At 53.6% G+C, this 21947-nt stretch overlaps 8 protein-coding genes across 8 annotated transcripts; 3 read left to right on the forward strand and 5 right to left on the reverse strand.

Moving 5' to 3' along the window:
* Window positions 1-1104: 1104 nt before the first annotated feature.
* On the reverse strand, window positions 1105-4010 carry GUITHDRAFT_96054 (hypothetical protein). The gene is made up of 14 exons (XM_005828310.1): window positions 3996-4010; window positions 3894-3952; window positions 3813-3846; window positions 3687-3763; window positions 3571-3643; window positions 3463-3520; window positions 3360-3408; window positions 3222-3311; window positions 3110-3179; window positions 1721-3062; window positions 1454-1530; window positions 1353-1403; window positions 1261-1305; window positions 1105-1213 (listed from the first exon to the last, which is right to left on the reverse strand). Exons 4-14 carry the CDS (start codon window positions 3749-3751, stop codon window positions 1169-1171), a joined length of 1965 nt encoding a protein of 654 aa, XP_005828367.1. The 5' UTR covers window positions 3752-3763; window positions 3813-3846; window positions 3894-3952; window positions 3996-4010; the 3' UTR covers window positions 1105-1168.
* A 2109-nt stretch (window positions 4011-6119) lies between these two features.
* On the forward strand, window positions 6120-8023 carry GUITHDRAFT_112602 (hypothetical protein; the record flags this gene model as incomplete). Its single annotated transcript, XM_005828311.1, has 5 exons — window positions 6120-6233; window positions 6280-6333; window positions 6618-6666; window positions 6713-6846; window positions 6902-8023. The coding sequence occupies 5 exons, from the start codon at window positions 6120-6122 to the stop codon at window positions 8021-8023; spliced, it is 1473 nt and encodes a 490-aa protein (XP_005828368.1).
* Window positions 8024-8494: 471 nt separating this feature from the next.
* On the reverse strand, window positions 8495-9829 carry GUITHDRAFT_164415 (hypothetical protein; the record flags this gene model as incomplete). The annotated part of the gene is made up of 4 exons (XM_005828312.1): window positions 9049-9829; window positions 8861-8999; window positions 8703-8763; window positions 8495-8534 (listed from the first exon to the last, which is right to left on the reverse strand). Exons 1-4 carry the CDS (start codon window positions 9784-9786, stop codon window positions 8495-8497), a joined length of 978 nt encoding a protein of 325 aa, XP_005828369.1. The 5' UTR covers window positions 9787-9829.
* A 1095-nt stretch (window positions 9830-10924) lies between these two features.
* Window positions 10925-12318, forward strand: GUITHDRAFT_142080 (hypothetical protein; the record flags this gene model as incomplete). Its single annotated transcript, XM_005828313.1, has 10 exons — window positions 10925-10996; window positions 11115-11220; window positions 11263-11323; window positions 11373-11433; window positions 11538-11565; window positions 11640-11713; window positions 11790-11844; window positions 11880-11960; window positions 12011-12102; window positions 12157-12318. The coding sequence occupies 10 exons, from the start codon at window positions 10925-10927 to the stop codon at window positions 12316-12318; spliced, it is 792 nt and encodes a 263-aa protein (XP_005828370.1).
* Window positions 12319-12689: 371 nt separating this feature from the next.
* Window positions 12690-13202, reverse strand: GUITHDRAFT_153858 (hypothetical protein). Its single transcript, XM_005828314.1, has one exon. The coding sequence runs from the start codon at window positions 13141-13143 to the stop codon at window positions 12757-12759; it is 387 nt and encodes a 128-aa protein (XP_005828371.1). The 5' UTR covers window positions 13144-13202; the 3' UTR covers window positions 12690-12756.
* A 2264-nt stretch (window positions 13203-15466) lies between these two features.
* Window positions 15467-15916, reverse strand: GUITHDRAFT_56353 (hypothetical protein; the record flags this gene model as incomplete). The annotated part of the gene is made up of 1 exon (XM_005828315.1): window positions 15467-15916. A coding segment is annotated over one exon (450 nt), but the record flags the coding sequence as incomplete, so codon positions are not given.
* A 1395-nt stretch (window positions 15917-17311) lies between these two features.
* GUITHDRAFT_112607 (hypothetical protein) lies at window positions 17312-19246 on the forward strand (the record flags this gene model as incomplete). Its single annotated transcript, XM_005828316.1, has 12 exons — window positions 17312-17384; window positions 17441-17500; window positions 17636-17688; window positions 17738-17796; window positions 17840-17885; window positions 17935-18012; window positions 18056-18127; window positions 18177-18220; window positions 18270-18309; window positions 18620-18700; window positions 18743-18796; window positions 19001-19246. 12 exons carry the CDS (start codon window positions 17312-17314, stop codon window positions 19244-19246), a joined length of 906 nt encoding a protein of 301 aa, XP_005828373.1.
* Window positions 19247-19395: 149 nt separating this feature from the next.
* GUITHDRAFT_142083 (hypothetical protein) lies at window positions 19396-21061 on the reverse strand (the record flags this gene model as incomplete). The annotated part of the gene is made up of 2 exons (XM_005828317.1): window positions 19396-19407; window positions 19481-21061. 2 exons carry the CDS (start codon window positions 21059-21061, stop codon window positions 19396-19398), a joined length of 1593 nt encoding a protein of 530 aa, XP_005828374.1.
* Window positions 21062-21947: the final 886 nt, after the last annotated feature.

Below are 21947 nucleotides of genomic sequence, written 5' to 3' on the forward strand. Positions count from 1 at the left end.
ATTAGAGACGAGGTAGCGAAGGAGGACGAGGAAGAGAAGGACGTCCTGCTGGTGAAGGGAACGTCTCGGTCCAAGGAACCAAGAAGCAACTCTGCGACAAGAAACTTGTTCAATGTCATAGGGAAACGAAGGAGGTGTTGGGCTCTTGTTGTTGTTGTTGTTGTTGTCGTCGTCGTCGTCGTCGTCGTTGCTGTCACGTACAACAACGTGATACGTGTCAAGAGCTGTGACACCGGTCGCTTCCTCGCATGCTCGAGCTCGTGGGAACTGACCATGTCGACTGCAGGATACTTCTGGGGTTATGCGATCAACGCAACCTCGTTCCTCAAGCGATGCGTCGCCTGTCCTGACGGCATGTGAGCATCCGCTACATCCTTCGCCTCTCTCCTCTCTCCTCTCTCCTCTCTCCTCTCTCCTCTCTCCTCTCTCCTCCCTTTTCCCTCCTCTCCCGACATCATTGCAGGACCTCCAAGTCGCTCTCGGTCGGACTAGAGAGCTGCTTCTGTGCCTCTGGCTTCTTCAACAACTCTCCCGCGTCTCCGACCTGCCTCGCGTGCGATCACGGACTCTGGGCTCCTGCCACAGCCAACGAGGGGAGGAGGAGCTGCCAGCCGTACAGCAGCTTCTGGAGGCTGGGGAAGATCGGAACCTCATGCAACGCGACCTGCCGGCAAGCTTCCTCCTGCTCCTGCTCCTGCTCCTGCTCCTGCTCCTGCTCCTGCTCCTGCTCCTGCTCCTGCTCCTGCCCCTGCTCCTTCCCTTGCTGTCGTTTTACTCTCACAAGAGTGCGCAGAGAGTCGGGGATGCTCTTCGACGACAACGGGCTGCGGCTATGGGAGGCGCCGCTGGGAGGTCGTCTGACCTTGCAACTGTTGGCCTACCAGCTGGGGATCTCCTGCACAGATCTGCTGCTGACCTCAGGGTATGACTTGCCGTCTCATGCCTGACTGACAGCCGCCGGTCTCAGGAGCGCAGGGCCGTACGCGTGCTCGCACGCTGACTGCAAGGGGCTGCAGGGGAAGTGTTTCTTTCCTCGCCCTCCCCTTCAAGGAGACGAGCTGTGGATCACCCCCAACATCACACGGCGAGTGTGCTCTTGCTACTAGTGCACACCTTCCTTTACGCCAAGGCAACACAACACTCCTGCTCCTACTCCTCCTCCTCCTCCTCAATTCCGCGGTCCTCCTCTCCGCCCAGCTTCCACATCCACGTACTGCAAACAATCGTTACGCCTTCGTCGTTCACTTTTCTAACAAGAACCTGAACTTGCTGACGCGGCTTCTGAGGAACGGCTCCTGGTTTCTGCTGTGGAAGGAGTGAGGGGAGAAGGAGAGGAGACGGCGATCGGGTACCTGAGCGGCAGGATGCGACAAGATCTCTCGTGGTACGTTCTGGTTGCTTTCCTACGAGGGCCGTGAGCAACAACGACGGGGGGGGAGGAGGGGGAGGTCGCCTGAAGCTTCTCCTTGAGGTCGTAGTAGATGTGCGTGTCTTCCGGGGTCAGGATCGTCGTCGCCACTCCCGATTTGCCTGCAGGGACACGATGAGGAGGTGGAGGAAAATGAGGAGACGGGGAGGAGGAGGAGGAGGAGGAGACAGGGAGGAAGAGAAAGTGGAGGAGATAGAGGAGGAGGAGGAGGAGGAGGAGGAGGAAAAAGAGGAGACAGGGAGAAGGAGGAGGAGGAGACAGGGAGGAGGAGATAGAGGAGGAGGAGCTCACCTGCTCGTCCTGTCCTTCCGATGCGATGCGTGTAGTCCTCGATGTTCTTGGGACAGTCGAAATTCACCACATGCTCCACCCCTGAGATGTCGATGCCGCGTCCAGCAACGTCCGTACAGACCATGATGTCGTAGTGGCCGCTCTTGAACGAGTCCAGCGCCTCCTCGCGTCCCTCCTGCGACTTGCCACCGTGCAGCAGAGTCACTCGATGGCCCCTGGAGCTCAGCTCCTTGTGAAGCACATCGCAGTTCTTGCGCGCGTTCACAAACACCATAATGGGAGGCTTTCCTCGCGCGAGGAGGTCGAGGAGGCGAGCGTTCTTCTGGTTCTCCGAGCAGAAGATGAAGTGCTGCTCGACTGTAGAAGCCGTCTGACCGGCTTCTCCTACCGTCACAAACGCCGGCCTCCTCAGGTACTTCCTCGTGATGCGCTCAATGGCGGGCGGCATGGTAGCAGAGAACATGAACGTCTGCCTGTACCTGAACTCTTGGTTTCCTTCCTCCGCAGCGTCGTCCTCGGGCTTGAGGTTGGAGCTTGGCATGGCGTCGAGGATCGCCTGCACCTGGGGCTCGAAGCCCATGTCGATCATGCGATCGGCCTCATCAAGCACGACATAGTTGCACTGGTTGAGCACTACCAGGCGTCTCTCCAAGCAGTCGATGAGACGTCCAGGAGTAGCGACGAGGATCTCTACTCCCTGCCTGACGGTGAAGCCCTGCTCCTCGATACTCTTGACGCCTCCTCCGCCCACCAGCGGGAAGCAGCGGATGTTCATGAACTTGCAGAACGTGATGGCCTCGTCGTAGATCTGGTTCGCCAGCTCGCGGGTGGGAGCGAGGATGAGCGCGAGAGGCCCTTCAGGCGCCGTGTCTTGAGTGATGGGCGGCTGCTTGGAGATGTAGACGAGCATGGGAAGCACGAAGGCGGCAGTCTTACCGGAGCCTGTCTGAGCGATGCCGACCACGTCCCTGTTGAGGAGGCCGAGAGGGATGCACTGCATTTGGATGGGAGAAGGAATCTTGTACTTCTTCTCCTTGATCGCCTCGAGGATCTCAGGCGGTAGTCCACTCTCCTCCCAGTTGCGGATGGGGTTGCAAGGTTTACCTCCTCGAGTTGCGATCTGAAAGTCTTCGCGGAAGATTCTCCAGTCTCTCTCCGTCATGTCCGTTAGCTTCTTGTCCATCCAATGCTTTCCTGGCAGCGCCATGTTCCTGTCCAGGCTCGCCTTGGCACGAGACGCGTACGCTTCCTTCATCTTCATCTTCATCTCCTCTTGATGCTTTCTGTACTCCTCTGCTTGCTCAGCATCGACATCTTCCTCTGCGATCTTGGCTCGCACCGCCTGGGAGCAACTTCAATCTTCGCATGTTGCAGACCCGCTCCAACTACCTCGAGGTTCTCAACGTATGTCGAATTCTTCTTTTGCTCACGCATGTCAATACCAGCGCGCAAACCGCGTCTAGGCAAGTGAGAGGCTAAAAGACAACAAACAAGCATGTACCCGAACAAAAGCTGCGCCTCGTGCTTCTTGTTGTAGAGAGGGTTCACGTCAGCTGAAGTGTCTTCCGTTGCCTCCCAGTCGAAGGCGAAACTACGAACGTCAAGTTCAGCGGAGCATACAACCAATTTCAACACTCACCGGAATTTGTCCGTCACCTTCACGACCTTCTTCTTGACCTTTGCTCCTCCTGATGAGAATTATCAAGGTTGCTTGCCACAATCAGAACCACTGCATGAATCACCTAGATATCTCTTCTGAACTTGTTCAAGCTCCTTCTGCGAGATCAGAGTTTCTGCATTCTATTGACAGAAATCATCAAGCATCCACATAGATAGATCCAAACTTGTACCTCGGCGTCTTTATCATCTTTGTTTTCTGCCTTTGCCTTCTCCCGCTCCCGCTCCCTCTCCCTCTCTCTCTCTCTGCGGTGAAGGTGAGGACAGCATCTCATCTCCTCACTTGAACCTTTCTCTGCCGTCTCTGTCTCTGTCACGGCGCAGCTGCTCCATCATCTTCTGCCTTTGAAGCATGGCTTCTTCAGCCTGGATCGCCCAGTGGTTGGTTGAAGGATGATGCACGAGAAGCAAACACCTTCTTCTTATGCTCTTCTCTCTCTTGTTCAAGTCTGAGTTAAACCGTGAGCACTCAAGATGTTGGATGCTTGTCCTTGACCTTTCCAATGCTAATTTCTGCCGCTGCTCTTTCGTCAAGAACACAGGTTTTGCAGAGTCCTGAGGGGTGGTGAGAGGGAGGAGAGCCATAGGGTTGTGAAACCTCTTTGCTCTTCTTCAGCTCTTGCAGCTTCTCCTCGATCGAAACTGGCTCTGCTTTCTTCTTGTTTTGCGAGGTGAGCTAGCATAGGAAAGTGTCAGCTCCAATGGTTGCGCTTCTAAATCATTACATCATACTCTCCCGCCAAGAGGGGGTTTTGTGCTTTTGGCGCGATTTGAACGCTGTTGTTGTGACGCCCATCATCAAGTCAAACATCTTTCAAACTTGTTCTGACCTCGGTTTTGAATCATCGTTCTTCTTGTTTTCATCCTGCACAAGGTTTAAAAGAGGTCGACAGGTCGAAGGGCGAGCTATACCTTCCTGGCAGCGCTCTGATTTGCTCGTTCGCGATCACTGAGAGTGGAAGAGTGAGTCACAATCATCGCATGAATAACACACACACCGTTCGCGATCTCTGTCTCTGTCCCTATTGCGATCGCTGCAACTCATGGTAAACCATAATATCGCTGCGGTCAAGATGAGTACCGGTCCCTGAAAGCGTTCAAGTCAGACTATACAGAATCTCAAATTCCTCATCTACCTGTCCCTGTCCCTGTCCCTGTCCCTGTCTCGATCCCTGGAAGAATTAGTCTCAGCTTCTCTTCTCCTCCTTCCCGAATACACATGAGTACCTGTTCCTGTCCCTGTCCCTGTCCCTGTCCCTGTCCCTGTCCCCCTGTCCCTGTCCCTGTCCCTGTCCCTGTCCCTGTCGCATCAGGCAGTCAGAAGCTTGGCAGAATTTTAATCGCAACATCACGCCCTACTGCAACTTCTTCTCTTCCTTCCTGACTTCTCTCACTTGGTAATGTATCAGATATTCCAATACTTCCAATACATGGCTTTGTCAGGCCCATCCCTTCATTCTATCTCTCGCTCTCGCTCTCTCATCTTGCTCCCTTTCTACTTCTTGCGCATCTATCATAAATGTTTCTCTCTTTCTCTCCGATCCCATCCCTCGCCAGTGCCGTTATGCCCCTTGAACCAGTCTACCCGTCTTTGCACGCTCTTGGTTTGGTCTGGCACTGTTTTATCACGGTCTGCTGCTCCTCAAGCATGTTCACTTCTCTTCTTCTTCTCTTCTGCTTCTCTTCGGATCTCCTGCCATCTTCGTCTCCCATCGCCGTCACCATCCTCACCTCTCCCGCGATCGGCTTCTGCCCATGGTCCTCGATTCCACGCGCTATCTGAGCAAGATGTCCATAGGGTAGGTAGTATTTCAGAGGGGGTGGGGTAGACAGATCATAAATATGGCTAGGTATGACCCCTACTTCAATATCGAGTTGGGGGGTGTATATATAGCTGTGATCACGAGCGGGGTAGGGAGGATGTGTATTGACTAAGTGTCGGGTGGGGTAATCAAAATGGGGGTATTGTTTGGATCAGAGTCAAGGACATTGGGGGGTGGGGGGTACTCAGGATCTGTAACGAGAATAACGTCGGATGAAACGACCGCGCCGAATCATGGGCCGGAGATTGGACGCCGTCACTGAGTCCGACCGGAGTGCCGCAGTGCCCGGGGCCGGGCGTGACTCTCACCTCAGGCCACCGTCCGGTGCCGCGGCGGGCCCGGCCCGGGTCCCCGCCGGGCGCCGAGATCGGACGGAGTCGCCCAACCGTTTCAAGGCTGAACAGTCACGGTGTGCAGTTGGGGTTGAGACAGGCCGGGCTGACCGGGTGCCAGGACTCGTCCGAGTCAGTGGCTCGGACCGTCGGACTCTCACAGAGTCACCCGGTGACCGGCAAGTTGACACAATTACCGTTCGGACTCGGTGATCAATAGGCCGCCCGCTGTCACGGGGGCCGCCTGCAGTGTCCGTCACGGTGGCGGCTTGATAGTACTGTACTGAGTCTATCCGGGCCGCCAGATCCGTGGCATCCTGTGAGTACCCCCCACCCCGGGCCCCGGTCGGTATCATGGATCTGAGGGGGGCTCAGCAGTGAGGTCGGACTCCGACCGTACAGGCTCCCTTGGTCTTGACCGTTGAGATTTTTCACTTATCTTTGAAACGGCTAGTCAAAGCAGGATGGTGACATGCAGCAGCTGCGGGGGCAGCACTGCGAGGGGAAGCGATACGAGCAAGTCAGAGGCTGATGAGCTTGAGATGATTGAGGAGAGAGCCTGAGGCGATGGCTCACTCTGCGCTGCGACGCCTTGTGGCTGTGTGGTTGCTGCTTGAGGTAGGAGGAGGATCGGACACTATCCGATGTAACTGGAAACCTTCTTTCAGTGATACAGGAGTGGTGAGAAGTGACGAGGTCGGGGCTGTAGAGTTTGACTCCGCAACAGGCATCAAATTTGACAACCATGTTCGGCAACTACAATTACAGTGATGCCTTGCCGGTGAAGCTCGATTTCTTCTTTCTCTTCTCCTTTCATCTCATATGTCTTGTCTCTTCTCACTCACTCAGTGTCATCTCTATTCTCTTCTCTTCTATCCTTTCTTCTGCTCTGCTCTGCTGCTCTTCTCCTCTCTTCTCTTCTCTTCTCTTCTCTTCTCTTCTCTTCTCTTCTCTTCTCTTCTCTTCTCTTCTCTTCTCTTCTCTTCTCTTCTCTTCTCTTCTCTTCTGACTTCTCACCTCTCTGTTCATCATCTCTCTTCTCACACTCACTTCGACAATGTGCAGGACTGCATTCAGGCGTGCGTGAGCTCACTGACCTCAGAGACTTCTCCTGGTCTGTACACGTTCTGATCAGCTGAGAGGGTTGACGTGTCTGCTAGCCCTGGTCAAAGACGAGTTCATGAAATGCTGTACGAGGATGCGGCAGCAGATCAGCATGGACGACGAGGTTTCGGCAACGTATGAGTGCTGCGTGCAGTACCGGACGTGGAATGGGATGGGCGAGTCGACCATGGTGGGTGCCGAGGAAGCAAACTTGTGGTATCGTGACTTCTCTTGTCTTTTCTCAGACTTGCTGCATGGAAACTAACAGGCTCTTCCGATCCTGGTATGACAGCTCTAACGTGGAAGCAAGGACGTGCGAGGTGGCGTGCAAGACTTGGCCTAACTATGGGGTGGGGGTCAAGTGCTCGTGCTTGAACTATGTCGGAGGATGCAACGCCGATGGGCCGAAGGACTGTGTTCCCTCCGGCACGTGGAAGTATGCGCAAGGATACGAGGCGATCGACATGTTCCAACAGTGCTCGGCGGAGGTGTGCAGGTTTCGTCTGCTGGAAGACAAGGTTCGCAACTCGATGTTCTCGTGGATGGTTGGGATACTCCGCGCTGGCGTCTTCACCAACTCGACGCTGAGGGAGGAGATAGCGCAGGCACTCCGAGGGCTGGACTCTGACCTCGCGTCCGTCTTCTCCTTCCCCCTCACCAGAACCACCGATGAGCTCCTGCTGGCTGTGTACGCTTCTGCCTCAGCTGCTCTCCTCCTCCCCGAGACTGTCTTCAGGCTGGATGGACACGTGCAGGCCTGTCGTCGTCCTGACGACATCTGCCTTTCCACCTGGTGCCACGAGTGCTCCCAGTGGCGCGACGGATCGTTTTCGTGCCCTCCTCAGCCCTGCGATCGTCCTCCCCGACTGGTGGAGGTGGGAGGCGTCGTCTTTGACGCTGGGACGGGGCTGAGAGCAGACGCCAAGATCCGAGACGTGATGGTGACGAAGCTGGACATGCTTGTGTTCGCTCTGAAGCTGGTTGGATATCAAGTGGACTCCATAGAGGAGATGAAGATGCGGGAAGAAGCTCGGAATGCTTGGCAGCGATCCCTTCCTCCCTTCCTTCCCAAGAGCGCCTCCCCTGCCATCCCCGCCTTCTCTCCTCGAGAAAGCTCCCTGCCCATCGCTTCCTCCCTCGATCACTTCGAGGATCGTCAGTCTCTCCGCTACAAACTCTCGCAGGGCTTCGCAGGTGACGCGCCAGGAGGTCGGGGAGCAGACCCGGGAGGACCGCAGGTGAGGAGGAGGAGGCCGCTGTGTCGGGCTGGGAGCCTGCACCGACCGGAGGAAGAAGACTACAAGCGCGAGGACTGGAAGATGGAGCTTGACATGTGGTCGGGAAGCGCTCTCGTTGCTGACGGGTGAGGAGGAGGGAGAGACTTTTAGTTGGCCACTGCCATCATATCAGTCTCAAACTCACGCTGATCACGACAACACCTGTACAATCACAAGCAATGTCTCATTCTCTCAGAAGAAGTCGGTTCATCGCTTGTTGTCAATCTTGTTTTCATGTTCCATGTTCAGCCTCCCCCCTTCTCTCTCTCCTTCCTACTGATGCTCTCTCTCTCTCTTCTTCCTACTGACGCGCATTCTTTTGATCTCCAGCGTTCTCCCTTGGGTAAGAGAATTCAAATCTGCTCGCATCAAGTTCGAGGAGGAGATGGATTCATTCAGGTCAAAGTTCGAAAGCCTATAAAAGACCACAGACCAAAATACAAGATCGCTGGCTACAAACAATCCACGAAATCTCCCCTCCTCCTCCTCCTCCTCAGCGGCGGCGGCGGCGGCGGCGGCGCAGCGTTTTCCATTGAGCGGCCTTCTGATTTCAATCAAGTCTCAGTTTTCCTTGAGCTCGAGCATGTAGAGATCATTCATCCTGCAACAACCGTTATTTCTCCCCACCACATCCCTTCCCTCCTCCCCCTGCCAGCCTCCTGACTCGCTCAAATGTTCTCTGCTGAACTTCCTTTCCCTTCTTATTCCTTCTCCCCTCTACATCTCCTTCCGCCTTCTCCTCCCCCCCTCCGTGAGCTTCCAAGCTCACCTGGTCGGGTTCTCGTCATCTCCACTGAGACCTCCGAATAGGATCGCTTTCCCCTCGCTCGCTGACCGAAAGACAATGAGGGTCGAGAGGACAAGGGAAGGAATCAGATGAAGGGGAGAGAAGCAGGAAAACGAGTGGAGTAGCGAGGAGGGCGGCACCTGCTGCCATGGCAGTCCAGCCTCTCGGAGGAGGCGCTTCGCTCCCCTCCTCGGGGGTGGGGACGACAAGTGTCTTGGATGTCGTGTGGATCAGCACGAGGTCGTTGGCGAAGGCTCCTGCTCCCTCATGCCCCCGGTCCTGATGCTCAAGTCACTTCCTGCTTGTTCGCTGCTGGGGTCAGACTCACCGAAGGGTCCACCTCACCCCCGAAGACGCACGCAAACTGCCCGAGGCAGCAGTCCCCGCACACGCTCCTGCCCCTCAGATCTGGCACGCTGATCTCAGTCCAGGCTCTGCTTGACAAGTCGAAGGCGTGTGCGTCGTTCATCTCCTTCCCTGAGAATCCGGCGACAACAAAGAGCTCCCGTCCTGCATGCAGCAACGAGGCTCCTCCTCTTCCGAGGATCTTGTCGGATGACGGCATCTGCTCCCAGGTCTTCTGCTCCGTGTCGAACCTGTGCAGGTCGCTCAACCTTCCCGACGTCCCGCATCCTCCGAAGACGTAGAGATCCTTTCCGACGGCAACCATCCTGTGGAAGCTGCGGCAAGCGGGAGGGCTCCCGCCCTTCGCCTCCACGAGGCTCCAGCGGTTGACGGCGACATCGAACTCGTACATGTCAGCGAGAGGAGCCTCGCTCATTCCAATCCCCTGCCTTCCCCCGAAGATGTAGATCTTGCTGCCTACCGCCGCTTGCGCGTGCGCGACCCGGGGAGGAGGAACGTCTCCCTCTGCAGCCATCGCCTGCCACTTGAGGGGAGAAGCGGAGAGGTCCAGCTTGAAGACGGTCGAGTCGATAGGAGTGCGAGCCACGTGCTCTCCTCCAAAGACGTAAGCGACGTTGTTGATGCAGCTGATTCCATGGGAGCTTCGCTGTACAGGAGGGTCGATGGCTTCGAGCTTCTTCCAGGTGTAAGATGGCAGCATGATGGCACTAGCGTGGAGCTTCGCGGAGAGTGATGGAATGACTGCGATATGTAAGTGAGCGGAGAAATGATGGAGAGAGAGAGAGCGAAAAAATGGTGAGGAAAGACAAGAGAAGCAGATTGAGCAGACGACTCCAGGAACGACAACAAATGTGGAGAGACATGAGAGGGGGAAGACGATAGAGGATAGAGGGGGGAAGTGCTGGTGCTGGTGCTGGAGGAGAGAGAAGTGCCAGGGGGTTTGAATGAAGGGGGACATGAGATGAGGTTGGACGGGACAAGAAGAAAGCAGTATGGTCAGGAGGGGAAGAAAAAAGTGGCAGTGTGGTGTGATGGAGGAGGACGCGGGGGCGGGATCAGAATGAATGAACGGAAGGAGAGGCGGATGGGATGAAAGGAGAAGATACGAGGGAAGACGATGAGAGAGAAGGAGTGGTGGAGAAAATGAAGGGAGAGGAACGGAGAGCAGGAGATGCAAGGAAACGAGGGAGGAGAGGAAGCAGGGGAGAGGGGTGGGATGAGAAGAGGAGGAAGGGATCAGTAGAGGGGTGGGTAGGGGCTGATGATGGGTGGAAGAGGTAGAGGGAGGGGCTGATCGTGGGTCTAGGAGGGAGAGGGGCGGAGATTTCGCCTGCTGTCAAGAGGACGCGGAGGCGTGGCCATGGGGGCATAAGTTCTAGGGCAGCGGAAACACCTGGACAGATATAAAGTAGTATCGCAGGACCAGGAGGATTCGGCATTGACCCGATTTTGAGCCCGCCTCAGGGCGCGGCACTGGGAGGTCAGGTCCGACGGCGACTGACTCAGTGAGTCCGGCGCGCCGGGCGAGCCTACTACTAGGCTAGTCGGGCCCGGCCGGGGACCCGTGAGTCGGCGGCGGTCAGTCTCGGCCCCGGGGACCCGGAGGCCGCTAACGCCGGTGAACCTGCCCCAGTGCCTCTTCCGACGAGCCTCTCCCTCCCTAGCCGACGGCCGCCGCGGCGCGCCGGGCGTCACAGTGGCCCGGACTGACCGTACTCCCGGGCCGGGCCGGTGATCGGCCGACACCTTGAACTGAATCTCAATTTGCCGGACACCATCCTGGTTTTTTTCATTCCACATCAACGGCCATGCGACCTCCCTTCAATGGCAGGTAGGCGATGGTGGAGATGACAGCGATGATGGAGGTGATGGAGGTGATGGAGGTGATGGAGGTGATGGAGGTGATGGAGGTGAGGATGAAGAGCATGAGGGCACACGGAAATATATGAAGACAAAATCGAGCTCTGTGTTCATATCAGGTTGAGATTATGCCTTAGTCAGCCTGAGAGCAGAAAAGAAGCTGTGTAGGATATATCAAACCATCTTTCAAGCACCATATCTGATTCATGCTGGCTGGCTAACATTCATTGTCAAAGAAACTCCTTCAACTTTGACAACGGCTCGAGTTACGAAGGTCTGATCAAGGAAAGATGTTCTGTTACTCATTACGCTGCAGGAGAATGGCGAAATTTTCTTCCTGATGGCTATGGTACATACATCTGGCCCAATGGATCGAAGTGAGCTCCTTTTGTAACAAGAAATTGTTCTAATGCTGATGACTTGAAGGTATGTCGGATTCTTTGAAGCTGGTTGTTTTCATGGAGATGGCAAGCTTTATGATAGGAATGTATGATAGTCACTGTGGCTTTTCCAAGCACGCCTTGTTTCTCATTTTTGAGGACCGCACAGGGAACATGTTACATGGGGAAGTTTGAACGAGATGTGCTGCAGGGAAACGGGAATGTCGAGCACTACTCAGGTTCTGCTCTCAATGTTTTTCTGGAGCAACAAGTTTTCTGTAAATATGTGATTCCATCCTGCTCATCGACTCAGGAAATAAGTTTCAAGGAAATTTCCTCAACTCTAGAGCAAATGGATCTGGAAAATACAGCTTTCGCAAGACAGTGGTGAGTTTGAGAGGAGAGTGGTGTGGTTTTCGATTTGTCTTTCTTCCCTTGCCAATTCGTTGTCACGATGACTCAGGTGGAGGGCGTGTGGGAGAATGGTCACTTCTCGACAGCAAGACACGACTCAGAGGGTAGTCATTGAATGCTGAGAGTCGATTTCCTACAGGCCCACTGACATGGTTGCTGCCAGAGACTAGTCATTCGGCGCAGCCTCCGCAGGCAGCTCAACCGGAGCAAACTGAAGCAGGTATCAGATGCTGGGTTCCAAACATGCAAAAACGCTGAAAACTGTAAAAGGGGCAGCAGGGGACAACAGAAAGCGGCATTCTTCGGAATGGAAAGGCAAGGGCCTGGCAGGAGTCACTTTCTCCAACATAGTGGGCATGGATGTGAGTGGCTCAAGGTGGGGTTACGGTATACTGAAGTTCATACCTAGCCTGCAGATATGGGCACACTGGATGTCAAGGTGCTTGAGCCTGTCCCTTTCCTCATCTCCATATGACAAGGTGTTGAAGAGTGGAAAACTGGCGCAAAGACGAGCAAAGCCGAAGAGTGGATCTGGTCCACACTTTCCGTTAGTGCAGGCCCATGCTGATCTCAAGTGACAGACACTCTCGCTGCATCGGAAGCCGAGGAAGCGGAGGTGGCGAGCAGCGACTCACTGACATGATTCTTATGTTATGCCCAGCAGGGTGAGAACGACAGCGAAGCCTATGGAGAGGAGGGAGCTGTGATGCAGACAGAGGGATCTATGGCAATCTCGGTGACTTTCTCTTCCATTGCCTCCCTCATATCTGATTGATGAGGCTTCTTCTGGCAGCTTGCAGACGAAGGAGTTGATGTTCCTCTGCTCGCACCGACCAAATCGACAATATTTCTGAAGCGAAAGGAAAGCACAATGCCTTGATACTGTGACGTAGACATGACATTAAGTTATCATCACAACTGAATTTGAGAAGTTGGTTGTTGAGAGATTGATGATCACAGAATTCTTTTAATCAAATCACAAAATGAAACACATATGTACATGCCCTGAAAGAATTCTACAATTGAAGAGCTCTCAGGTTGGTCACCACATTTGACGGAGTTTTCCCACAAAGGGAAGAATCGTTTGAATGCCAGTTATCAAACCTCAAGTTTGCTTCTACCAAACAGGTCGGGGATCGCTCCACAATCCTTCCCGGACCCTTCAGTGCAAGCAATTCCAACAGATCATCGTCGTTGATTTGAGATTCTTGTTCATCAGCATCACTCGCATAGCAGTCGCGTCCTCTGCTGACAAATTCCTCCCACTCGTTGCTGGAGTGTCCATAGGAATGAAGAGCACACACGCTCTGCTCGATGCCTTCGGAATCCACGAACTCCATCTCAAAGGCCAAGTCAGAGAGGGAGAGGGAGTCTTCCTTAGAATAGCCGGTAGCAAATGCCATGATAAAGTTGAATGAGATCCGAAGAGGAAATGAGTAAGCGCAGAACCAAGTTCAAAGGGTGGTAAAGAGTAGATGAGCGTGCTCGTGAAGGAGGAGGGGAGACTTGTGAAGGGGAGGGGGCGGAGGCCTAATATAGACGAAGTCCGTGGGGTAAGGTTGACTCTGACCCTTGAAAAGGGGGGTGGGGGTGTGTGGGGGGCGAAACACAAAGGTGTAGAGAGAAGGTGTAGGTACGTTGAGGGTGGGGTAATATAAATTAGGGTGGGGGGTAGGTCCTCCTGAAAGATAGTCCCCTTCTTAGGTAATGCTTGCCAATGTACCGGTTCAAGTTAGGTCAAAAGTACCGGTGAAATTGATTCTTCAACTTCCTGAATGTTCTCTGCGAAGGTTTACGAGAACAAAGGGGTGGGGGGGGTAATATTTTTACCACCTTCTTTTCAGTTTGAGGGGTGTAGCAAGCAGGCATACCAGGATCTTTGCCGGAGAGGGGTGGGGTAGGTGGTTGCAGGCGGTGTAAGATGTTTCAGATGGGGTGGTAAGTTATGAGGTGTAAATCGTTTTGAATTACCAAAAGGTTGACTCGTGAACTTGAGTGCGAATGGGGGTGGTATGAAAGTATGGGGTGGGTCTTGTATGTACCAGGTCACATTTGGACTTTCCCAATGTACGAATTTTTGTCGATTACTCTCAAGGTAAATCATCCAATCCTTCAAACTGGTACCCGAACTGAACATATTCTGATAACAAGTCACCGAAGGAGCAGGCAAATGGGTAGGTGGGGGTCAAGAAATGACCGGTGGAATACAGGCAAATGAAGGGCTGGAAGGATACGACTGGGGCGACTTTAGCACGTGAGGTGAACCATCGCAAAACCCGAACCTTTCCTTAAAACCTTCTAACAACCCCCGTCACATGTTGAAACTGAATGATTTCAACTTCAGACTTGGGGGAGGCCTCATCGAGGATCGATCGTTTCATAAGGGAGCTGTCAGCGGAAAGGCTGCAGCCTTGAAGCTGATTACCTACCCCCAGGTACTAAGTTGACCAATGTAAGAGGGTGGGGGTGAGTATCCGTGACTGATTTGAGTTGGGGGCGAAAGGGGGTGACTGTGGCGAAGAATTTCCGATCAACCCTGATTGATTGCAAAGTTGCTAAGATTGATATCATACAATTTGAAACTAAAGAGATGATTTTGATTTTGTTATTATTTATTCACAGAACAAGAATTTATGATCAAAACGACTACTTGAAGTCGTAACTCACAGTCATAACGATCTTTCTGGGCGAGTGGTCAGAATAGGCTTTGAAGTCAAAACAGAGGGAGGCAGTGATATGACATATCACCTAATGCTCGAGCTATAAGATAGAGATGGCTAGAGGCAGTCGCAGGATGCCTTTCCTCGACAATCACGTGTCGCCGGTTGACGGTTATCACAAAATTTGAGTCACTGAAACTACAATTTTTCGTGCAGTCCAGACGCATGAGCCGTCAGCCAATCATGATCGACGTTCTAACGACTGTCTCATTCTGGAGATTACTACACATGTCATCGTGTCACGAGGGCATAGATCATCTTTTGCCCGTAGTAATACCGAATGCCACGTGCGGCACTTCGTTGTGCTTCCTTTGCCAACCTTGCTGAGTCAGCACTTCATATCAGCCTTGTATCACGGATACAAACTCCGTCGCCGTGCCGCTGCCCCGGGCCGGGACTTTGAGTAAATGGCAGGGCCGCCGAGGCCCGGCCCGCCCACGGCCCGTCACTGCGGCCGTGTGTCAACGTGACTTGGTCCCGGATGATCGGATCGGACGGCCCGGGCAGGGGGCCGTCCAAGTCCCAGTACTGCTACTCTGCTACTAGTGACTTGTGTCTACTGTCTACCGTACAGTGTCCGATGATCATTGACTGCAGGCACGGTGCCGTCGCCGGATTGAGCCGTGAGCCTCCAAGCCACATTTTCGGATCGGACCGTATCAGACGGTCCGACTACAGATCATCATCGAGTCCCGGCGGTACTTCCGATGTAACGACAACTGAGCAAGCGGCTAGACGACATCTAGATTCTTCGATCATCACTCTGGTGGTGTTGATTCGGACTGGTCCAACTTGATGAGAGGAACGATGGCATCTTGAACGTCGCTGCACCGGCATCAGTTTCACTGTTTTGATAGCAACCAAGTTTGCGTACATCATCAGCCTTGCATCAAGGTTTCTGTACTCTTGGCTCTTGACGATCTCGCCGAACCTTTGGATGATGAAGTCAATACACATTGCCTGAGGTCAGGGGATGTCAGAAATTGCATTGAGAGGTAAACAAGACCTTCAAGTCAGGAGCGTCAAATCTATCAGCACATTTCAGGATATGAATGACATTTTCCATAGCAATGGAGCTCTTCAAAACGGCTGCACACTGCTGCTTCAGGCCGTATAGCAAGAATCTGTCCGCTAGCATCATCACATCCATTGCATCTTCCTGGTCAACAAACACACTGCCAGTGTAGATGAACTGACAGACTTTTCTGAAATGCACAAGAGGAACGTCCTCGAGCACTAGCTCTTTCTTCTCGCACTCGATCATCCCACTCGTGAACATCGAGCGCAAGTGTGGGCAGCGCGCGTACAAGATGGCCTTATGAACATGAAGCTTATTGCCTTCCACAATGAGAGTGAAGTCGCTCATGGTCGGGTCTTCGGACAAACGGAGCAGATCCGACTCAAGTTGCATGCTGTTGCTGGTTCTGATCGCATCGGCTTTCAAGATCGTCACGTCAAACCTTTGGCTGGCGCCCTGGAACTGGAGGGCATTAGAACATTTCTTCCTCTTGGTACCAACCTCGGAATCTTCCAGCTCCGCATGCAAGAAAATGCCTGTAGCGGGAGTCTGGAAGGAGAACTCAATCTCCGCCATGCCGCTCGTCATGTAGGGCTCGTGATGCAGCGTCAGCTCTGGCACTTCGACGTCGTTCGCTAACTCGAAGGCGTCCCAGGAAGTAACGCTGGTCAAACTTGAGTTGGCAACGTAGAAACAGTCCAGCCTATCCATGTCCTCATCTTCGAAAGGAATGCCCCCAAACAACAGGTCTCCGTCCACCAGGAAATCGTACTTACGATCATTCCAGTCAATGTTGAATCTAATGTTGTACCACCTATCGGCTTCACCCGTGAAATGCAAATCGTTGAAGTTGTCGGGAAGAAGTGTCGCATCGAGACCAAAATGTCCCCCTTGGCCCATTATGAACAGCAACATGATTTTGCCTTTGTGGTTCCTGAAGAATATGATGCCAGTCTCTTCATCGATAGTGTTTGTTTTGCAGTAGAACGAGACGTAAGTGGGTTTGATACCGTCGAGTTCACGACTTAAGCACTTCTTCCAGTTGTAATCGACAGTGGCATGTCCTGTCCCACCCATGATCGTCATACATCGTCGGTTTCCTAGCTTTCCTTGCCCTTCGTCCTTGCTAGTTACGGAGACCTGCACCTCCTCGCCCTTGCAACCAGGACCTTTGGCCCATTCCCCCAACGAGCCGTCCTCGAAGTCATCGTACACGAGATGCTTGTAGGCCTTCACTGTGAGCTTCCCTTGAGCCTCTCGGTCCACCTCCTTCCTCTCGTTCCTTGCCACCACTCTTAGCTTCTCCGCCATCCTAGCGCTCACTGTCCGAGCGCTCTCCCACCACAGCATGACAACGGCACCTTCGGGATGACTGTCCCACTATCTCGTATTGGATATCCACCCCCACCCTCCATATTGTTCCGAACCCCTTGTCAAATTACCCCTACCCATAAATCAAACTCAAAATACGCTAGAAGTACCCGGTAATTCTCTATGCCTTCTGTATGTACCCTCCTGGTATCCTCATACCTATGCATACCACCCCTCCCTTTCGAAGCAGGACTTTCGGGGAACCATCCATGGTGTTTTCTGGTAGCGCAAGAGACTAAGACGGAAGGGGGGGGAGGGAAGAGGAGGGAGCAGGAGCGAAACGTGGATGATGACAAGTAGAAGACATGATGACGATAGACGTCGCTCGTTCTACATGTGTACTCTACCATGAAACTCCCATGTTCCTTTCTTTTTAGCTCAGCTTCTGACGCCGTCGTATTCCAGGATGGTACGCTAATTAGATCAAGTGCTTTGCAGTTCTACCAAACTCACCAGCCTTGAATGTCTTCGAGAGGAGCTGCATTTGTATCACTTCTCCTCGTGACATGTTTCTTCGCTGGAGAATGCTCCAACGGTCTGCTGAATATGATTCATCAAGAGTAGAAGCTGATAATCTACATTTCCTGCTAGCGGGAGACAGGGAAAGGGAAGCATACGTCACTCTGGTGACAACTCCGAATTACATAATCGGTGACCTACATCACTTTGACCTCATTATCTCGTCGCAACTGTCTCCCGCATCAACACTCATTTCCCCACAAGTCCTTCCCCACTTCTCCTCCCCGTCCTCCTTTTCCTCTGCTCAGCATCACCAGAGCTGGCCAGGAGCAGAGGTTCTTGCCAAGTGTCTGCGACATGTGGGAGCAACGAGATATCTGGTGAAGGAGCATGGAGTGAGAGAGGAGAGGTGTAACCTCTAGCCGTCAGGTAGCGCTTGTTGGACCCCTGCTGGACATGAACGATGAGCAGCGTCTCAAGGCAGCAGGGTATGCTACAAGAAGATTGTTACAGGTGATTCAGAAATTACAGGTTGATAACAAGAAGGGTTGAGGATATACAAATCTTCGAGATTGTTGTAAGTATCTTCTAGGTTTATCTTTGAGAAGTTTGATTGTAAACGGAAGGAATTGCTGGACCGGCCATACTTTAACACCACATTTAACAAACTGCATGTTTTTGGTCTGTTCGATGAGTACGACAAGGTAGACAATGACCAGCGTTGCGAGTTTGCTGACAGCGATTCAGGTGGTTTTTCTTGATGCTGATGTGTTGGTGCTCAAGAACATCGACGAGCTCTTCGACGTTGACATCTCAACTGTAATAATATCATGGGCCGTCCACCGTCCGTGAGCGTATCTCGCTACAGGGTTATCCCTTTGCTGCTGCTCCAGAGATCATGCCGCCAGACAGGTCTGATCGGTCTCGTGGACTCGTCTTCATGTGTAATCCTCCTTTACAGGTTCAACACTGGAGTTCTTGTCGTTGCTCCTTCCAAGGAGGTGAAGTAAAACTCTTCTCCTTCCTCCTCAACTCCAAATTTCCAATCTGCTGCCTTTTCTGCTTCCTCCCCACCTTTTCTCTCTCTTCTCTCGATCTCTTTCTTCAGCCCTCTCTTTTCTTCTTCTCGTTTCTGTCATTCAAGATCGCCGGCGGATCGCCGTATCCTCTCGTCGTGCCTTATATTGTTTCTCCTCCTGCTGCTGTAGACCTACCGTGAGCTCCTACTAGCCGCGAGGAGCATGCGGAGCCCCGACGGCTCTGACCAGGCACAGGAGCTGCCGGTCTGCGAAGGGGCTGACTGCGCGGCAGGGCTTGTTGAACGAGTTCTATCCTCATTGGTTCAGTCAGGATAGCTCCCATCGCCTTCCCTTCATCTACAACACACTGCAGGTATGCGCCAGGAACATGTGCGCGCTTGACCCTTGGTGTTAGACTGTTGCGTCCTACTACAGCCCGGCATGGGAGATGCTGAAAGAAGATATAAAGGTGATGGACCAGTGACAAGGAGAAAGTCAAGTGAAGAGAAGGACAGGAAATGAGAGAAGGTTGAGGGAGAGGGCATCGAGAGAAGAAGAGAGTACAAGAGGGGAGAGGAGAGGAGAGTACAAGAGGGGAGAGGAGAGGCTGAGGAAGGAGGGAGGAGGGAAGGAGAGAGACTGAGAGAGGTTCAGGGCCTGAGAGATGATGCAGGTCCTACACTTTGCAGGAGACGATCTGATGAAGCCATGGTCGTTCGAGGGCTCCCTTCCTCCGTCCCTTGGCGTTTTCCTCTTCCTATGGCAGAGCATCGCGAGGCGAGTGTCGTTGTGGCAGGTTCGAGCTGAGAATCTTCTGAGCAGAACTCCAGCTGGAGGGGACATTGGCCTTCACTTCAAGGTGCTCAACGTGACAGATCCAGAAGAAGTCAACGCGCTGTTTAGGAATAGGATTATATGAAGACGCAGCCCACTCCTCCGCCCTGCTTCTCCTCCCTCCCTCTCTCCCATTTCCGCTCTGCTCTCCTCCTCCGATGTTCTACGCAACCCCCCCCCCCCTCCTTCTCTGACATAGGCTGGAGCACTATGATAACGTTTAATAGACTTTGGCTAGGGGAAGTTCTACAAACATGACGGAGAGGGGCGGGACGAGGATGCCTGCGCCCCTCGAGGCTCTTCCAGTCGAGCTGTTTACCCACCTCCCCAGGTCCACGAGGCACGACAAGTTCCCTCCCCGGAACATCAGCTCCACTCCGTTGAGGAGGACGACGTTGGAGTCGAGCCCTAGGGAGCCAGGCTGGAGGAGGTACTCCCTCCGAGGCAGCAGCAGATGAGGGTCTTCCGTCAGCTGCACTTCCCGTGTGACCGCCGGGTCAATGTTGATGAGGAGGAGAGTCGCGCCGTGCGTGGTGTTGTCAAAGAAGCGTTTGGACGTATGCGCATAAACCATCAGGTTCTTGCTTCCTCCCGCCTCTCCCTCCTCCAGTCCCTCCAAGACTCGCAGGTCCAGCACTCCGGTACCCATGAGATCATGGAAGGCGACGGCTAGCCAGTAGTTGGGGTGAGGCTGCAGGCTAGTCTTGTTGACCAGCGCGTAGCAACCGCCGTTGAGACTGTGGTAGGCGAACCGCGAGACCCCTCCTCTTGCGAACCTTCCCAGCGTGTTGGCGTACCACAGCATGCTCCACCATCGATCCGTTACCCCACATCGCCCGCTGCTCCACGCAGATGAGGTCTCGCCTGCCCAAACCGCCGCCTCCGGTGCGAGCGAGAAGGCAACCTCCACTGTCGGGGCTGCTTGTTCCCAGGAAGCCTCGAGGAACGCCTGGTTCACCAGCTTGGAAGAGAGCGCGGCGTCTCCCCCGTACCCTACGTAGCTGTGGAACGTGAAGGCGTCCAGGACCCAACCGCATGCCCCTAGAAACCTCCGCGCGAAGTCCACGTTAGGATGCTGAGCAGGTCCGACCAGCAAAGGACGCGAGCAGGAGACTCCGGAGGAGGGAGGACAGTGACGGCCAGGGAAAAAGAGCTCGAGAATCTGCGCGAGGAAGAGATAGTCTCTAGCCAGTACCTGAGGAGCTACTGCAGAGCTTGTGCGAACAAAGTCGGCGTCGTCCAGCTCATTCCCGAGCTCAAACCCTAGGATCCTTCCCTTGAGCTCGTCCGGCATCGTTGAGGTGTAGGCCAGGAAGTCTCGGATGTTGTCAAAGTCCAGCTGAGAAAGTCCGTTGGCTCGCCGCTGAGCTCCGAGGCCCCACACCACGTCGATCTGCGTGTCGTTGGCAAACTCCAGGATTTCATGCCACCTACCCATGGTGAGGCAGAACTCCGGCGGCGTCCCCTGCGTCTCGCATTCGGACCCGTTGACGTTCATCACAACCTTGTACTCCCATCCTCCTCCCACACGCAGAATCGCCGGCGAGAGTCTCTTCACCAGTGTGCGAAGCTGCGGTGACTTGAGGTCGATGAACAAGATGCTGGTATTGGACCAGTGCGCAACTTCTCCTGTCAGGAAAGATAAGGTAAACCCGACGTATCCCTCGTCAATAGTAGAGAACTTGGCTGCTGTGTTGAGCTCCAGTATCGATGTCATGGTCTTGGATGAGACCATCCTCCCGTTCGCCTCAAGATGGCTCAACTCATGGGCCGAAGGTTTCCATGGCTTGCTCTTCTTTAATCGCGAGAAAGGTAACGCATCCGAACTTCGGATAAGCAGTATCAAGACGGCCAGTCTCCCCAGACACGTGATTATGAAACTCGAAAGCTGAGAGCTCATCCCGTAGCAATGGTATGCTTCAGCTGGACTTGTAGTCTCTTGGTATGCTTCAGCTGGACTTGTAGTGTTGTGGTATGCTTCAGCTGGACCTCAAGCTCGTCTTCTTCTCATCCCGTCATGTCGATCGCCCTTGTCGCAAGGAGTTGCAACTCCTCGCATCCTTGAGCACAATCAAGTTCGCCTCAGATATTTCAACCGGAGTTACTAACTGGGGAGTGGCCCGGGCCCCGGGGGTCGGAGCTATGTCCCATTCCTCAGAACCCTCACCCCTTCTTGCCCACCCTACCCCCATATTCACTACCCCCTTTCTACCGAGATTTCGATTACTCAGTACCACTAAACTATGACCCTACCCCCTTTAATATTCCTCTCGATGGTTACACCCACCCCCTCTACTCGCTAGCACCACCATGGAATCGTTTTCTCCCATGCTGTGAAGAGCGCGAGGTAAGGCGAGGAGAAGGAGGAGGCAGGGAGAGGAGAGGAAGCGCGGGAAGATGCGATGCACGATGAAGTTCTAGAGCCTGTGCTAGAGTCACAAGGACCATAGCCTAGCTCTCCCCTCCTTCGTCACTGCAGTGGTCCTCCCAGTGTTGTTGAGAGTGCTAGAACCGGGTGGGGATGATTGAATGCAGTGCAGTAGATGTGAGAGGAGCCAACAAGGTAGTATATTATGTAAGTTTTAGTGGGTAGGCTAAATGAGCTTGTACCGACTTTCGTTGAAAGTTGGTTGACCAGAGATGGATGATGAAATCGAATTAGGCGATGAATGGAAGAGGCTGGGAGAGGAGTGAGGCTGTGAATGAGGAAACAAGGCAAACTCTGAAGAAGACCGCTAGCGACAGATAATTGGAAAGATTGTTGAGCTCAGCTGCCAAATAGAGAG

The sequence above is a fragment of the Guillardia theta genome (genome assembly GCF_000315625.1).
Source record: "Guillardia theta CCMP2712 unplaced genomic scaffold GUITHscaffold_60, whole genome shotgun sequence".
Classification (NCBI taxonomy): Eukaryota; class Cryptophyceae; order Pyrenomonadales; family Geminigeraceae; genus Guillardia; species Guillardia theta.

Excerpts from the sequence above, each read along its gene's own strand:
- GUITHDRAFT_96054 (XM_005828310.1), bottom strand. The coding sequence starts at position 3,751 with ATGCTTCAAAGGCAGAAGATGATGGAGCAGCTGCGCCGTGACAGAGAC. Across the intron at positions 3,312-3,359 it reads AAGGTGACGGACAAATTCCG|TTTCGCCTTCGACTGGGAGG; the intron begins GTGAGTGTTGAA and ends TGACGTTCGTAG. Across the intron at positions 1,531-1,720 it reads CGGAAGGACAGGACGAGCAG|GCAAATCGGGAGTGGCGACG; the intron begins GTGAGCTCCTCC and ends GTGTCCCTGCAG.
- GUITHDRAFT_153858 (XM_005828314.1), bottom strand. The coding sequence starts at position 13,143 with ATGGCATTTGCTACCGGCTATTCTAAGGAAGACTCCCTCTCCCTCTCT.